Source organism: Malania oleifera, chromosome 11 (assembly GCF_029873635.1).
Source record: "Malania oleifera isolate guangnan ecotype guangnan chromosome 11, ASM2987363v1, whole genome shotgun sequence".
Taxonomy (NCBI): Eukaryota; Viridiplantae; Streptophyta; class Magnoliopsida; order Santalales; family Ximeniaceae; genus Malania; species Malania oleifera.
This window is the reverse complement of record NC_080427.1, coordinates 17,781,282-17,798,235: the sequence shown is the minus strand read 5'-3', so window position 1 is coordinate 17,798,235 and position 16,954 is coordinate 17,781,282. Positions and strand designations below refer to the sequence as shown.

The 16,954-nt window shown below is 37.0% G+C and overlaps 1 protein-coding gene across 2 annotated transcripts in view; it reads left to right on the top strand.

Moving 5' to 3' along the window:
* LOC131168561 (transcription factor-like protein DPB) overlaps positions 1–16,216 on the top strand; it is a 49,423-nt gene extending 33,207 nt beyond the window's left edge. For both annotated transcript variants that reach the window (XM_058128082.1, XM_058128083.1), the window contains exons 9-10: positions 3,142–3,212; positions 15,563–16,216. In XM_058128082.1, the coding sequence (XP_057984065.1) occupies positions 3,142–3,212; positions 15,563–15,806 (315 nt within the window). In that variant the 3' untranslated portion in view covers positions 15,807–16,216. The remainder of the gene's footprint in view (positions 1–3,141; positions 3,213–15,562) is intronic.
* Positions 16,217–16,954: the final 738 nt, after the last annotated feature.

The following is a 16,954-nucleotide window of genomic DNA, read 5'->3' as shown; positions in this document are numbered from 1 at the left end:
CTGGGGAGTTAAGAGGTAGAAGAATTGTGGAAAGCATGTGTCCTCGTATGGCAAGTATTGAGCAAGTGAAAATTAATGATGCACTTATTCTGAGGTAAAATCTTTTAGGGCAAAATTAAGGGTGAGTGAACAAATTTGTTTGCTGGTAGTTGATGCTGGGTTTTGTTCTGCTGAGACATTTGAGGATGCTGTAAAGAAGCTGAGACTGAATGCTGAACTACATCTGGAAGGACCAGAGCCATATCAAGTGGCCTGGATCACAAATAGAAAGTTGAAGGTTGTTAAACAGTGCCCAACCATTGTAATTATTGGAAGCCTTAGGAGAAAATTATGTACCGCATGTTGCCTCTCAAACTCTTTCATATACTTTCAGAAGACGCGTGATTTGGGATAATGATGCACAATATGCTGGTCATGCCAACATTTATTCCTTTGTTGGTTTCAGTAATACTTTGGGAAAATGACGAAACACAAACTGAAGTTTTCAGTTTTTATTCAGAGAGATTTATATGCTTATGTTCTTGGGCAGGCCTTTGACTCCCCAGAGTTGAGTTCTTTCAAGTGGAGTGGAGTTGATGCAGGACAAATAGTCTGGCTGGATCAATGCGAAGGACTATGGAAGCCTAAGTTTTAGGATTGCAAGTTTCTCATCCAAAAGTGTAACTATGGTTTTAATGGAATGCCCGCAGTAGTTTAAGGGGAAAAAATTAGTTATTCTGTCTATTGTTATTTATTTGAATTTTTGTATGATTTTGTTGCCAATTGTTAGGATACCACTTTACCTAAAAGCTTAAGCTGTTAGTTTGAGGGCCAACAGCGTATATCAGGCCTTAACACTCCCCGTACATGGAGAGAGAAACAAACAATAATCGAAAGGATAATTTTTAACAAATAAACAATAAACGCGGGCAACTAGGCTCTAACCTAGGACCTCCTGGTACCATGTTAGAATACCACTTTACCTAAAAGCTGAAGTTGTTAGGTTGTGGGCTAGTAATGTATATTTGGCCGTAACACTAACCCTAGATTTAGTATGACTGCAGCTTACTTGAGCGAATGCACTAGATTTTCTTGATGAGAATGGAGTTTTGTAGTACTTTTGTTTCTTGATGATCCTTTGTGAGTGTAGTGTCTCCTCTTGTCCCTCTCTTCTTCTCTTCCTGCTATGCGCCCTTACAGAGTGAGGAAGTATGATGTGGTAGAAGCCCTATGTGGAGAGATGTCTAGCCCGGAAGTTGTATGCCTCATTGAAGAAAGATTGCCTGAATCATTTAGGCCATCTACTTGGTATGCTTTTTTAGGCATGGATTTAGGGAACTATGCATGCTGCTTGTTTTGGACGTGTCTGTTTAGTTTAATTTGGGGTTTTTATGTAATTAAGTGTTTTTGGTTAGTTCTATGTATAATTACTTGGTTCATGATTTGTATGAAAGAGTTATCTTTTTGCATTTGGAATTGGTTTTCCCTGTCTCATGCAGCCTCTCTTTCTCTCCTCTTCCTTCATCTTTCTCCCCATTCTTCCTGTTCTTTCTTCCCTTCTCCTCTCTCTCTCTCTCTCTCTCTCTCTCTCTCTCTGATCTTTCTATTCTCGGCTCGCCTATAATTTTTGTTCTGCCTACAGCCGTTCCTCTTCTCCTCCCTTCTTGTTGGTTCTTCTTTACTTCTTCCCTGTCTGTTTCTCTCATTCAATTATCTCTTTGATTCTGTTTGTCTCTGCCCTAATGCAATTTGGTGTTAGAAAAAAGTAACAAACCACAATCAACATGGACCAATGACTCTTCATCATGTGCAACTTCGAGATGAAATTACAGGAGCACCACTTTGCTGGATGATTTTCACGACACTACCATCACCATCAAAGACAGCCACCACCAGAAGGCCCTTCCCTCAAGTTTCATGATTGCCTTCGCTATTGAGGCGCCACACTCTACCTGAAGACGTACCAGCCATTACCCCTTCGAAATCTCTTAACATCCTGGTATTATTTCTTCACGATGCCACCACCTCTAGAATCATCACTTCTCAATCTATCACTGTGCTGAATACGGCTGGGCAACCACCATTGGTGGTGCACTCTGCACATGCCCCACGTACCAATGATGTGCATGCGCGTGGTACTGTTCCAGATTCTCTTGCAACTTCCAGACTCACAAGAAATTGGTTCTAGCCAAGAGATAGTGGGTTTTTTTCCTTGAGATTTTGATCTGCAATGTGACATTTTTCTTCCAGTCAGTCCAAGTTAAAAACAGCAATAAAACAAGCCTTGGCTTAATGAGGCAAATTTTTTGTGCAACTGAAGACTTGTAGTGGGATGAGAGTCGGGGACAGGGCAACGGAAAGTTGTTAAAATGAGACATATTTTGGTTGCTGTCTTCGTGAAAGTTTGAGAGTGGCAGCAATATTTTTGTAAAAGGGAAAATGTGAATGCATATGGTTCTTTTACATTTTGAGTGAGGCCAATGGGGCACGTATAAGAAGGTTTCAGAAGATGCAGATTGAAGTTGATGAAGGGGATGAGGTGGCCGAGGAAGAATGGATTATAATTAGTGTCAGATTTGTTAATCACATGGTTGAATTGAACATGACTTCCATTAGCAGAAACTGATGAAGCCGAATTTTTCACAATGTCTGGTCAATATGAAATGTGCATCTATGTTCGATTTTCATTCTATTTTGTTTGACTTTTATTATTTCTCAAGTTCTAGCAAGTCTGTTCAGCATATGCTTACCCTACACAAGTGAGTGAATATTTCTTAATTTTCTTTACAATTTTCTTCCCCTATATCTGTGTTTTTGTCTCCGTATCTTATTTGAGGCAGCTTTGGCTGTGATTCACCTCATGTTTGAGTTTAGTGCCTTGTTGGTTGGAAGTAATAAAGTCAACCATGATATGAAATGAAGCAAAAGTATGTAAAATTTGATCTATTCAATTGGCCTGTCTTTATTTCGTATGGTGTGTTTCTAATTTATAGAATGTTATGAAGTATATGTTTAAATATTTAGATATGATTTTCAACCTTGTAACTAGAAATTTTCTATTCAGAGATTCCTATTTTGGTTACAGGCTTCCATTTTTACTTGATAATCTTGTTGTCTTTATTGTGAGGCCTCTCATTTGCTTTTTTGCTTTTTGCATCATAGACACGTCCACATGCAACTGTTGAGGTTGAAATATCAGAAGACATGCAGCTGGTGCATTTTGACTTTAATAGGTAAGGCAACCTTGTAAGCATTTGTTTTTTTGTTTTTGTTTTTTTCTATTCCTCTTTCTGATTATGGATTAAAATTGTTTACCAATTTAAATGAGCCAACTATGAAGGTGTTAATAGCCCCTAAAATCTGAAATCGGACTGTTTTTCAGTTATTATCCTAAGATTTTATTTTCTCAATCTAGTCACTAAACATGACAAACTCTATTAATCTTACCCCACTGTTAATGACATTTAAAAATGTTACATAAATTATCTCCCTTTTCTATTGATGTCGACAATAGTAACTTTTTTTTTTAGTTAAAACTTGCCAAAAGAATATATACATGTCATGTGTGTTAGCTGAGGAAAGGTGCACAGAGAGATCTAGCTTTTGCATGTAAGGTTTGCTTATGTGCTTTATTAAAAAAGGTGCCACATATAATTGTGTAAGCATTTTAAAAAGTTTTATTTTCACTTTAAAATATTTTAAAAATTACATTTATTTTTAAAATTAAGAAAATTGAAAATAAAGTTTAAAATTCAGTTGTGTTTTAGTTTCTTCTCTAGCTCTGGCAGCAGCACGTGGCTTCCTATGACGACGCCATGATGTCTTCTTTTTGGTGGGAACGTAAGAGAGATGCCTTCACAACTCACATGATGTCTTCTCTCGATTCCACAGGGGAGGCTAGCATTGAATTGGGAATGGCTCTTCTGTTTTTATAATTTGAGATATTCATAATAACAGAGAAAAATGATCATAGTTTCTTCCATGTGATGCTTTCAAGTGAGGAAAGATGGTGGTTAATGGTGGAGTGATGTTCTTTTCTTTTCAAATAACACTGCAAATCCATGGGTTTTAACTTTCAAGGCATTAAATAATTTAATTATGTTGCGATTGAGAGTGAGTAGGTATGGTGGCTTGTTTCTTAGGATGATATCCCAAATAAGGGCACCATACCAATGTCATGTATCCTGGATGGCAAGGAGGCTGAGGGTTGGATTTTTTTTTTCTTTTTTTTTCCCTTTTTTAGATGGGGAAATGAAGGGCAGAGCAGAGGGAAGCAGGGCATTTTCTGAAGCACGATGAGTTGCAGTATGTGAAGTTTATTTTGTAGGATGAGATCCCAAATAAGGCACCATACCAATGATATCTATCCGGGATGGCAAAGAGGCTGAGGGTTGGATTATTTATTTTTTCCTTTTTGGGTGGGAAATGAAGGGCAGAGCAGAGGGAAGCAGAGCATTTTTCTGAAGCATGACAAGTTGCCCCAACTTTGCAATGTGTGAATTGTGGCTCCACAAACATGTGTTAAGGGCTTGGGAAACAAGAACAGCCGCACACTGGAAATCGAATGTTGTGTTGATGGATGGGGACTCCCTGCAGCAATAGTGGAACTGGTGAGAGGCGATAGAAGGGAAAAGTGTGATCAAGGAAATTTTATCAGAGATGGCAAATATTCAAAAACGAGAAGAGTTTGAGAGATGGCAGTTCCAGAAGAAAGTGCAAGAGGAACTGACGGACTGACACCCCTTAGAAAATCAGAAGATGCACCACAGATTAGACATATTGGGTATAATGCTTCAGACGGTATCAACATAGACACTATGGCATTCAATAGATGTCTATGATCGAGTGAATGTTGAGGGGTTATGCAACATGAATAAAGGGAAGGCTATGTGCTTAGATAGTCAAGAAGAGTTGTATCTCGATTAGGAAGATGAAGAGGATGGCTCGTTCTCCTCTTATGACCTTGAGGAAGAAGAGCTATTAATTGAGCACTTGCAGAAGAAGGGAGGTGGAGAAGTTCGTAATGCTGTGAATCATTTGGCCACTTGGTGGTTTGTAGGATGTGGTCATGTGGGTGGTAGGGGGGACACTCTGGGTCTAAATTCAGAGGCTCTGTCATTGAGCATCAGATGAGTCCTATCATAGAGATGAGGGCACATGTGAAGTCTAGATTTTAACAGGACATAGTCACACTATATTGGGGTCTAATGGCCTTTGTTTTAAGTCCTTCGAAAGATCTACAGTTCCAAATCGTTTTTTATATTCTAGCTTGGCAACAAGATAGTTTGGTAATAATCTTTCAGAAGCTCAGCAAGTGGACATTGCAAATCCTGAAGTTAATTCTCCCATTCCTATGTTGTTTCATTCAAACTTTGAATCTCTAAAATGCCATAGGAAGTCAGAACCTGGGGGGAATCTTGACATGATTGACCGTTTAGGAGATGAGAGAAATGACTAGGATGCCCAGTAGCTTCTTGATGATTGGATCTTAGCATGGTGATTACTAACAGAGACCGAGTTAGGGTTAAAAAGGTATAAAGGAGAGGAATATGTCTGACAAGTTGCACAGGGAATTGGTTGGATTGGCTTCTTTGGTCAATTATGATAAGGGGGTAGGTCTTCCTGGGTGAATAGTGGGTTTAGCTGAGGCTTCTTTCCTGGAACGTGCAAGGGTGGAGTGGGGGGTGATAAAGAGGATAATAGTTAAGAAGCTGCTTAATAGAGTTAGACCTGATATTCTGTGTTTGCAGGAGTCTGAACTGGGAGATGGATGCCTTGCTTTTTAGGAGTATTTGGGAATCTAGTTTCAAAGAGTGGGTGTCTTTCGCTTCTTCCAGCACGTCCATGGATCAGATCGCAGCTGGGGATTCCAGGGTTGATATGTTTAGAGATTATATATTTGGGTCTTTATCTTTGTCCTGTTAGAGATTAGGGATTTTGGGGGTGTGGTGGTTCACATCCGCATATGCCCACTCAGCATTTTCAGCTTAATACTTTCTTTGATGAATTGGATTGGAATTGGTAGTCTGTGCTGGTTGGTGGTGGGGGGTGACTTCAATGTCATTAGAAATTCTAGGGATACATTTGGGGGTTCAAAAGTGATTAGTAGTATGAAGAAATTTAATGTTTTTATTTGGGATTGTGGCCTTAGGAATGTGCCCTTGAATAATGGTAGTTTCACCTGGCTGGCTTTTGGGGATAGACAGGCCTTGTCTCGCATTGATAGACTGATAGATTTTTTAACCAATGCTTGGGAAAACTTATTTTGACTGTTGTGCAACAGGTTCTGGTTAGGCCTATCTCTTATCATTGCCAATTGCTCTTGTTGTCCAACCCCATTCAGTGGATACCTAATGAGGAATTTTCCTTCCCTTTTGGGTTGGATAGGCTGGAGGAGTGCAAGTAGTTGGTGGAGGAAGATAGTTCTAGGAGGATTTGTCTTTGTAATGAGCTGGAGCTGCTCTTGATAAGGGGAGAGAGGAGTTGATGTAAAACCTTGAGGGTCAAATGGGTGAGGAAGGGGATTGCACTTCTTCATTTGTTTCCCGGGGTGGTTAATTGGGGGAGTAAGAGTTATATTAAGGAGTTGAAGTTGATTCTGGGAAGGTAGTAAGGGATCACAAATAGATTAGAGATGAGAAAAACATTTTTATCGAATTTATATATTGATTGCAAGAATAGAGGGTCTTGATCGGAGTCCCATTGCGGGAGGATATTGCTAGTTGGTTGGTGCGACCTTTGCAAATAGAGGAAGTTGGGATGGCTATGTTTGACATGGATAGGGATAAAGGATCATGTCCTATTGATTTTACGATGGCCTCTTTTTTCAGGGTAGTTTGTAGGTGTAGCAAGATGATACAATGTGATTTTTTGGGGAGTATCATTGTAATAAGGTGGTGGAAAATAGTATGAATTCAACCTTTATAACTGTTAAAGTTTGATATGCATAGTTGGCCCACAACCTAATAGCTTAAGTTTTTAGGTTAAGTGGTAATCTAACATGGTATCAGAGCTGGTTACCAAGGTTCCTGGGTTCTAGTCTTATTGTTTGTGTTTATTGTGTGGTGTTTAAAAAAATTATTGTTTTCCCTCTCATGGGTGTTATTTATTGTGTGTTTATCTCTCCATGTGCTGTCAGGCTGCACATGCGGGGGAGTGTTAAAACTTGATATATATTGTTGGCCCAGAATCTAATAGCTTAAGTTTTTAGGTATAGTTGTAATCTAATAATAACACTTATTCCTAAGAAGGAGAGGTTGTAGAGAATTAGTTTGGTGGCACTAAGAACTTATTTAAAAGACTCAAGGAGGTGTTAGGGATACGGTGACGTGGCCCACTCCATTTGTTAAAATGGAACGTTTTTTGATGCAGTTATGGTGGCAAATGAGGTGGCTGAGGATGTCAACAAGAGGGTAAGAAGGGTGTGATTTTTAAGCAGGATTTGAAAAGGCTTATGACATGGTGAATTGGGGCTTTTTTGATAATGTGATGTGTAAGAAGGGCTTTGGGACAATTTGTTGGGTTAATTGGGTGCCTCTAATATGTTTGTTAATGGTCAGCCTAGGGATTGTTTTAGGGTTTCTCAAGGGCTAATTCAAGGGGATCCTTTGTTTCCTAATTTGTTCAGTTTGGTGGTTGAGGTGTTGAACGTGCTGATTTTACATGCTTAAGGTCTTGAGGTGATTAGCAGTTATTAATCGGGAGGGAGGTGGTGGAGGTGAATCATCTCCAGTTTGCAGATGATGCTATTTTTTTCTTGGAGAATAGTGTTTGGGAATTCCATAAGTTTCATGTTTTGTTCAGAATTTTTGAAAATATTTTGAGGTTAAAAGATAAATTTTCCTGAAAGTGGGCTTGTTGGCATATTAATTTTTGTAATGGTGTCTTTAAAGGGTTTTGGGTCTCTAGTTGGTTGTGACTTTTTGGCCTGGCATTTCGTATTTAAATTTTCCTTTAGGGTAATTCTTTCTGCAACTTTTGAGGATCAACTATTTAAGAGAGGGGGGCAGAGCAGAATGTTGGAAGGAGGCTTATTATCATTGGAGGGTAGGATCACTTTTATAAGTGCTTCCCTTTCTATATATATTTTTTTATCCCTTTTAATCTCACTGAAGGTGCAGGGGTTTCGGAGAGAATTATGAGAGATTTTCTTTGGACTGGTTCAGGGGAAAATAAGAGGGATCACCTTGTTAGCTGGGATGTGGTGGTAACATGGTATATAAAAAATACCTCTTTAATTGGAAAGTAGTCAGGGGGGGGGGGGGTTACCCTTAGAGGTTATTCTTGATGGCTCTAGGTTATTATTAGTATGGAATTCATTGGAGTGTGGGGTGCTAAAGGGAATGGCAATATTTCCCATGTTAGCCTTTGTTAGTTTGTTTCCAAAATCACTTGTCTAAAGTGGGGATGGTAATAGAATTCATTTTTGGGAGGTATTTAAATGGAACTGTAGTGTTTTAAAAGCTGAGTGCATAAGGCAAGGCATTTTACCCTCAACCAGGTGAGGCAAGGCGAAGCCAAAGCCTCAAGGCATTGGGGCGTAAGCCTTTTGGAAATTTAATTTTAATATTGATATATAAAAATAAAATTATATGTATTATAAATAGTATAAATTTTATTAAACAAATTACAAAATGTCATATAAAATTCTAACACTTCAAATTGGCCGTCTTTGCCCATGAATTGTAAAGCTACATCCATGTGGCTATCCAAGGAAAAAATAACCTTTCTGGCTAGTAAAAAAGAAATAAAACACACAGTTCTTGAGAACTCTAGAAGGTTCCACATGATTCTCATAGCCCAGATTTCGCCCTCCTTTCTCTCTGCTCTCTCCCTTGCTCTTTTGTCCACAAATGCACGTTGTCTTCGTCACAAAGCATTGAGTATGAAATTTCATAGGGCTCATGGAGATTTAGCAAATCAGATGCCATCACAGGCCTGTCTTGCTTTTCAAAATCAAATTTTATCATAGGTTGGCATCGAAGAAGCTGGCCAAAGAAAAAGGAGGGCCAAAGGTTGTTCGAGGAGCTGTTTGTGTGTGACCAGCTGAGATTGTAAAGGGTGGGCAAGGGCAGCTCATCTCTTGATTCTCTTCCCTATCTGAATTTCTGATCTGGAATTTATGAGCAATGAGGCTTCAAGCCCTAGTCTATTTTCTTTATTTTATGTTCCTGTTGAAAAACAATGTTCCCACTATGCATATGCTTTTTCTGGCAACCTTTTTATGTTGGGATATGCTTCACAGGAAAAAGCACGCGTCTTTAAGAATTTGTGCCTTTTAAAATGCACCTTGATGTGTTTCAGCCAAAAAATGCACTGAGAAGGGTGCACTTTAGACTATGCACTGTTTATAATGCATCAACTTCTGCCCTCCCCCTTTTTCCCCCTCCAGACGGGGCTGTCTTTCATAAAACTTCCATTTCTTTAGAAGTCTCAATGAAAGAGAGGTTGATTAGCTTACTTGGTAGTGTGCTGGATTCTTTGTTCATACTTCGAGGGGAGATGCCTGCACTTGGCTAGGGGATTCTTTGATGTCCTTCTCTTCTAAATCTTTCTTTACTCATAGTCTAGGACCTTAAAACCGTGGCCTTTTCCCTTTGAATAAAGCTGCATGTCAAGTGAAGTTTACTGTTTAAGATTTGGGCTTTCATCTTGACTCTAGCTTTTATCAGGATTGTTATGAATCACTTGCTGTAGATGAGGGGACTTTATAAGGTCCTCATCCTAGATGTTTGTATGATGTGCATCTTTTTCTTCATTGCTGGGTAGTGGGATATCTTCGGAATGCTCTGTTTTTTTTTTTTTTTTTATGTCCCCTTCACCATATCTGTACAAATAGGTTACTCAGCAAAATGTGTATGATTTTGTGTTGGTGAGATTTTGGGGGTTTTTGGGACAGGTAAAAGTGAGGGCTTTATGTATTTGTGTAGCGTATGCCAGCTTCTGAAAGCATGGCTCAGGAGGAAAGTGAGAAATTCCAAGGATGCAAAGGCTTCTCTGTTTTTGCTTTGGAATAGAGTTATTTTTCTTGCTTCTTTCTAGAGCACCATATTTTATTTTTGTTTGTTTCCCCTCTCCCCCCCCTTTTTTTTGGGGCGGGGGAGGGGGGGGGGGGTGGTTGTTAGAGGCAGGGTTGTTATTACTGCCTGATCTTCAAAGGGATTTTGGAGTGCAGTGTTGATCTTATTATTATCATTATCATGCGTTATCCTCTTGCATTTTTTAGTCTTATCTAAAACTAAATTTAACTACTAACATTTCCAAAGATGCTGCTAATGTTAGGCATGGTTTGAAATAAAGGCTGTGACTGCGGCTGTTACGTAATGCCGTTATTGTAATGGTTTTTGGGTTCCAATACTGTTTCACATCGCGAAATTGGTGGGAAGAAAAATCACAGCCGTAGTGCCATTACGAACTGTGACCGTTATGTAAAGGCTGTTACAGCCGTTATGTATCTGCTATATGACTGTTACACCAAAAAAATTATTTTATTTTTTACTTTATATTCTCACTTCTATTTTTCCCCCCTTTCATATATCATTCCCAAAATACTATGTGGCAAGAGGGGGTAAAAGATTATATTGAGGATGATAATGATACAAAATTTTCTTTTTTTTTTAAAAAAAACTCACGAGATATGCATTTCATTAGTGCTTATGCTCCTCAAGTTAGCTTAGCAGAAAATCTTAAGAGACAATGTTGGGAAAATATGGATAGTATTATACAAGACATACTAGAGACTGAGAAAATATTTATAAGAGGAGATCTGAATGGACACGTTGGAAGAGATAATAAAAATTATGAGAGAATACATAGAGGATATAGATATGGAGACAAAAATGAGTCTGGGGAGATGATCTTAGATTTTGCTATGTCATATGATTTTAGTATAATGAATACTTGCTTTAAGAAAAGAGAACACTTAATAACCTTTAAAAGTGGACGAAATAGAAGTCAAATAGATTTTTTTTTAACTAGGAGGGTAGATCATTTATCATGCAAGGATTGTAAAGTTATTTTAGGTGAAAACCTAACCACACAAAACATAGAGTCTTAGTGTTAGATATATGTATTAAAAAATGGAAGAAAAATGATAAAATAAACCAGTGTAGGAGAACTGGATGGTGGTACCTAAAAAGAGAAATAAAATTTAAAGATAAAATGATCAAAGATGGGGATTGGACCTTAGAGGATGAGATAGATACAAATACTCTTTAGAATAGATTAGCTAGCTCTATTAAAAAGATAGCAAAAGATATTTTAGGTGAATCAAGGGGAAGATTCTCGAACAGCAAAGAGAGTTGGTGGTGGGATAAAGATGTATAAAAAATCATAAAGACAGAGAATTTGGTGTAAAATATGGCAAAAATGTAGAAACAGAGATAACTTTGAAAAATATAAGGAGGCAAGAAAAGATGTAAAAGTGGCCGTTAGTGAAGTTAAATATAGATCATTTAATAATTTATATGATAGATTAGGTACAAAAGAAGGGGATAAATATATTTAAACTTGCTAAAGTTAGAGAAAGGAAGAGCAAGAACTGAGGAAATGTAAAATGTATAAAAAGTGATTATCTTGGTTAAGGACGAAGATATTAAAGAAAGATGACGAAGTTACTTTAGTAAGTTGTTTAACGAAAACTAAATAGAAGGCTTAAACTTAGAATTATCAAATGAGGAAAAGACTAAAAATATAAGATTTATTTGCAAAATTAGAGAAAAAAGATGAAAAATGGGAAAGCTATGGGACCAGATAACATCCTAATTAAAGCTTGGAAATGCTTGCGTGATAATATAATTATATGGTTACCTAATTTATTTAATATAATTGTCAAAACAAAGAAAATGTCAGATGAATGGAGGAGAAGCACTTTAATACCTATATACAAAAATAAAGGAGATATTCAAAATTGTAATAGCTATCGTGGAATTAAACTTATGAGTCATACGATGAAACTATGGGAAATGGTAGTTGAACAAAGATTAAGGTTAGAAACGAAGATCTCAGAAAATCAATTTGGTTTTATGCCTGGGAGATCTACTACAGAAGCTATTTATCTTTTAAGAAAATTAATGGAAAAGTTTAGGGAAAAGAAGAGAGACTTGCATATGATATTTATTGACCTTGAGAAAGCATATGATAGGATATCTAGGAAAGTTCTATGGTGGATTTTAGAAAAAAAGGGTGTATGTTGTAGGTATACCGATGTCATTAATGATATGTACGATGGAGTAATGATTAGTGTAAGGACTATAGATGGAGAAACTAGAGAATTTCCAATTACCATAGGTGTACATCAAGGATCTGCTTTGAGTCCTTATCTTTTTGCTTTAGTGATGGACCAATTAATTAAGAATATTCAGAAGGAGGTTCCATGGTGTATGCTGTTTGCAAATGATATTGTATTAATTGACGAAACTAGGGACGGAGTAGAGGCTGAGTTAGAATTATGGAGAGAAGCTTTGGAATCTAGAGGCTTTAGGATAAGTAGAAATAAAACAGAATATATGAAATGTAATTTTAGTAATGATAGGAGGAATATTGGAGACAAATTTAAACTTGATGATGAAGAAATAAATAACACTTGTAGATTTTGATACTTTGGATCTATTATGCAAGGTGAAGGAGAAATTGAAGATGATGTAATGCATAGAGTTAAAGCAGGTTGGTTAAAATGGAGATGTGCTTCAAGTGTGCTATGTGATCGCAGAATACCCTTAAAATTGAAATGAAAGTTTTATATGACAGCTATAAGACCAACTATGCTATATGGATCGGAATGTTGGACGACGAAGAAACATAATATCCAAAAAGTAAAAGTTGTCGAGATGAGAATGTTTAGATGAATGAGTGGTATAACATTGAAAGATAAATTAAGAAATAAACATATTTATGGTAAGTTAGGTGTAGCTCCTATAGAAGATAAGATAAGGGAGAGACGACTCAGATGGTATGGACACTTGCAACATAGGCCTTATAGTGCACCTGTGAGGAAGAGTGACTTAGTTACTGTGGGGGGCAGTAGAAGGGGTAGGGGTAGATCTAAAATTACTGGGGAGGAGATAGTGAATAAGGATTTAATATCCTTGAATCTATCAAAAGAAATGGTCTATGATCGCATAAATTGGCGGAAAAGGATTTATATAGCCGACCCCACTTAAGTGGAACTAAGGCTTGGTTTTTGTTGTTATTGTACGAGAGATGCATTACTTAACAGAGTTTGAAAATACTAACTTGTTAGGAAAACATTTTATTTTGATAATTTTAGCAAATTGATATTACGTTGTATTTTTCAATTTCAATCTTTTTTTCTCTTCTAATTATTGTAAAATTGTATTATTCGTATATCTTATGTGTCTAATAGATTAATGGAGTATATAACATATTCTGTTTTATAATTAATTTAGCACACATAAGAATTTATCATGCATAAGAATAATGAGAAAGTAGAAATATGCACTCACTCAATTTTTTTTTTTTTTTGCCAATGATGGTTCAAAACAAATGTAAACTTCTTGTCCATGACTTAGTTGAACTAAAGGATCCAAAATAAACTGAAACTCTTTCTAAGAAGGGTTAAAAACTTAAAACATGCAATTACTAATATGCACAAGGTTGTGCGTGCTTGAAAAAAAATCACACCCATTATACCCACTTCCTGTTATGTAATATCTGCTACTCCCGCTTCCCGTTACACCTGTTACCGTTACGTTATGTTACCCGTTACTGTGATTTAAAACCATGATGCTATGATAAAAATTATTTTCCAGCTTCACAGTTGTTTGAGCCAAAGCCCAAACAACATTGGGGTTAGCTGGAATCAATTGTAAGAATCAATCATTAGCATGGCCTTGGCATGTAAAATTGTTTTCCTTGTACTTGCTTGCCACAAAAAATTACTTCAATAAAAAAGTGCCTTGTGTCAAATTCTGTTTGAGTTGCAGTAGTCACGTATAGGTGCTGTGATGTCCTAACACGATGGCTGAACGAGGGGAGGGCCAGGAGTGGTGGTCAACCCTTTAAAACTTGCGAAGGCCCAATTTTAGCTATTCTATAATTCAAGTTCTTGAATAAAATTCCATTGCCCTTAACTTTCCCTAGGCAAAAGAAATGTTTTTGAGGCTTCTTTGGAAACCCCTTTTTATCTCATTCAAGCGTAAGCAAATTAAGTCAAGTTTATTATGACTGTATTGCCAAAATCATAATCAACAGTCAACACATATGTGAATGGTCTTCCTTATGTAATGAACTATGGAGTTCACACATACCCTTTCTCAAGTGTTGGATGATGCCTCCAATTCAGAAATTATCACTCAACTAATCGCCTGTAATCCCTTCACAACTGGCCTTGAATCATTATAAACTATAAAATGATAATTTGCATTATTCATTCAGCCAAATTTATGTTTCCATCCACTTCAATTAAAAGTTGTTACCAATTTGAAAGTTTCAACTTAATCTAGTCTCTCTCTGTCTTTCTCCTTGAGAAAACATTTTCATTGAATATTTCTTACCCCCAACTGAACACCACCAAAAAAGTTATAAATACGACCTGCCATTAGCTTTTGGGCCTAAGGGTCATTTGATTTATGAGTGAAAATTTTTACTAAGCCTGGTCAACAGCTGTAGTCATAGAAGCTGAACATTTCAAACAACATGAAGCCTCTCTGAAGGGCCAAATGTTAACAGGGTGCCAGCTTAACAGGAACCTGCTGAGCTGCACTCGAATTAGGGGACTAAAGTTATAGCTTGACCTCTTTCTGGCAGGCTAGCTCTAACAGCCTTTAACAATGGGGTCAGTTTTTTTGTTCATATCATTAGGGCTACTGAGTCATTTCCTTTTATTTTAATAATGTGCTAGTCTATTTGCAACACAATGATGGGTGAATTGATTTGCTTCTCGATTTGCTTTAGGTAATCGATAGAAATTTGAAAGGATATTGCTAAAAACAAATGCTGCAGGAGCCTTCTATATATTATAATATTTATATGTACATATAGTCCTGTGTTGAACAAACTCTTCCTGAGGCTTTCTGAAATAATGTTGTACACACCTTGCATTAGACCAAATCACGGAGTTAATTTCATTTTTGATGTTGTGGAGTTGATATGTGGGCACACAGCTGCTCACATGGGACATAGATTAGTTTTAATACAAAAATCATTGTGTAATTGTTGAAGTAAAGATAAAAGGAAGGTAAACAAATTTGACACTAGTCAATTTCTCAGCAGTTATAAGTGGATTGATTCAATCTCTATGCAGGCATAGATTACCAATTTGAACATGACTCTGTATACTGAGGCTGCTATGTCAATCAGCATGAACTGGTGCAAATCCAATCTATCTAGCTAGATTTGAAAAAAGAAAGAAAAAGAAATTAATATCTGGTGATATCCCAACTCATATCTATTAGTTCATATGTTGTGGGAGTAGGCTTCTGGTTGTGGTTGGGACTCGGGAATTACTGTTCTTATGCAGGCTCCACTATTTTTATTTTTATTTTTAAAAAGAATAGCTAATAGTTAAACAAAGTATAATATATTTTAAAGCTTTCTAACTGTTGTCTGGCAACTGTGATTGCAGCACCCCATTTGAGCTGCATGACGACAATTACGTTCTCAAGGCAATGAAATTTTGTGATAGACCTCAAAGTAGTGATGATATGGGTCACAATAATCTTTCTGAAGGCGGTGAAGGCTCTAGCATGCCAAGCGTCTATCAACCCCCACCAATCCCCCATCCATCGTTGTCGAACAATCCGGGTAGGCCTCCATCCTCACCGCCTCTTCCTGGAATATTGAAAGCTCGCGTCAAGCACGAACATTAATCTGCAACTTCCAAGCTTCACCAGCTTACCTTAGGTGGCAATCTCATCATATTTGTATATTGTGTAAAGTATTATGCCAGAGCTAGCCCCATTTTGTTATCTTTGCCTCGATATTGCCTCATATTATTAAGGAAATTGAACATAACAAGCATATCAGGTCACGTCAGTTGCTTCCAAGATTTCAGAGGGTTTAGTTCTGGCAAATTCCCTGCTTTACATATCAATGATTTGTTTTTGTAATTTTTCTTTCGTATTTTTACTTCTGCCTTCTTTTGGGCGACTAATGTAGTAGGATTGAAGTTCATTTGTATCCGATTTAGGGGATAATGGTATTGTTATTACATAGGAGTGATAAAGATGAAATCAATTCAGCAATTGGAACCTCCCTGTTCCACCTGTTTTCCATGCAACTCTTGTACCTATGGCACTCGTGTTGCCATTAATGCTGACTTCATGGGGGTATGTTTTGGTTCATTCAGAATTGATGAGGGTTTAGTAAAGTATTTGTGGGCATGAAATTTAGAACTGAAATTTTGATTTGTATAAATTCGGATGACCTGTAACATAGAATATTGAATTTTTGAGAAATTTACACTTTTAAATTTGAACTTCAAAGTTGAAGTTCCAAACACCGGATGGATAAGTGGAATTTTTTAGCAGTAGAGATGCCAATTCTAGTAAAGGTGGGAGCAAGCGCCATTGCCATTGCCACAGCCATTCCTTTTTGTGGCGCTCTCCTTAGTGTTGCTTCCAATTTTCAAACAATAAGAATGATAAGAGACGTCGAGAATATAGCTTTTGGGTCATGCACAAGCGAAGGAAGTAGGAAAACACGAGATATTGAAGAAGAATACAGCAGTTGATGTGATATGACATTGTACCTAGGTCTAAGGTGTGTGAAGATTTTTTTTAAAAAAATCTCCTGTCTTATCTACTTGAGGGAAAAGAAGCCAGACGCAAAACATTCTTCTCCCTCTTAAAATGAATAATCCTTAAAATAAATAAATAAATAAATAAATAAAATGACTCTTACAATTCAAATTTTGAGAATATTTTTTCTATAAATATATTTTGCCAATTCGAAAATTGAAAAAAAAAAAAAAAGTACAAAAAAATGAAACAAGTTCTCAGTTCCTCTTCATTTATCT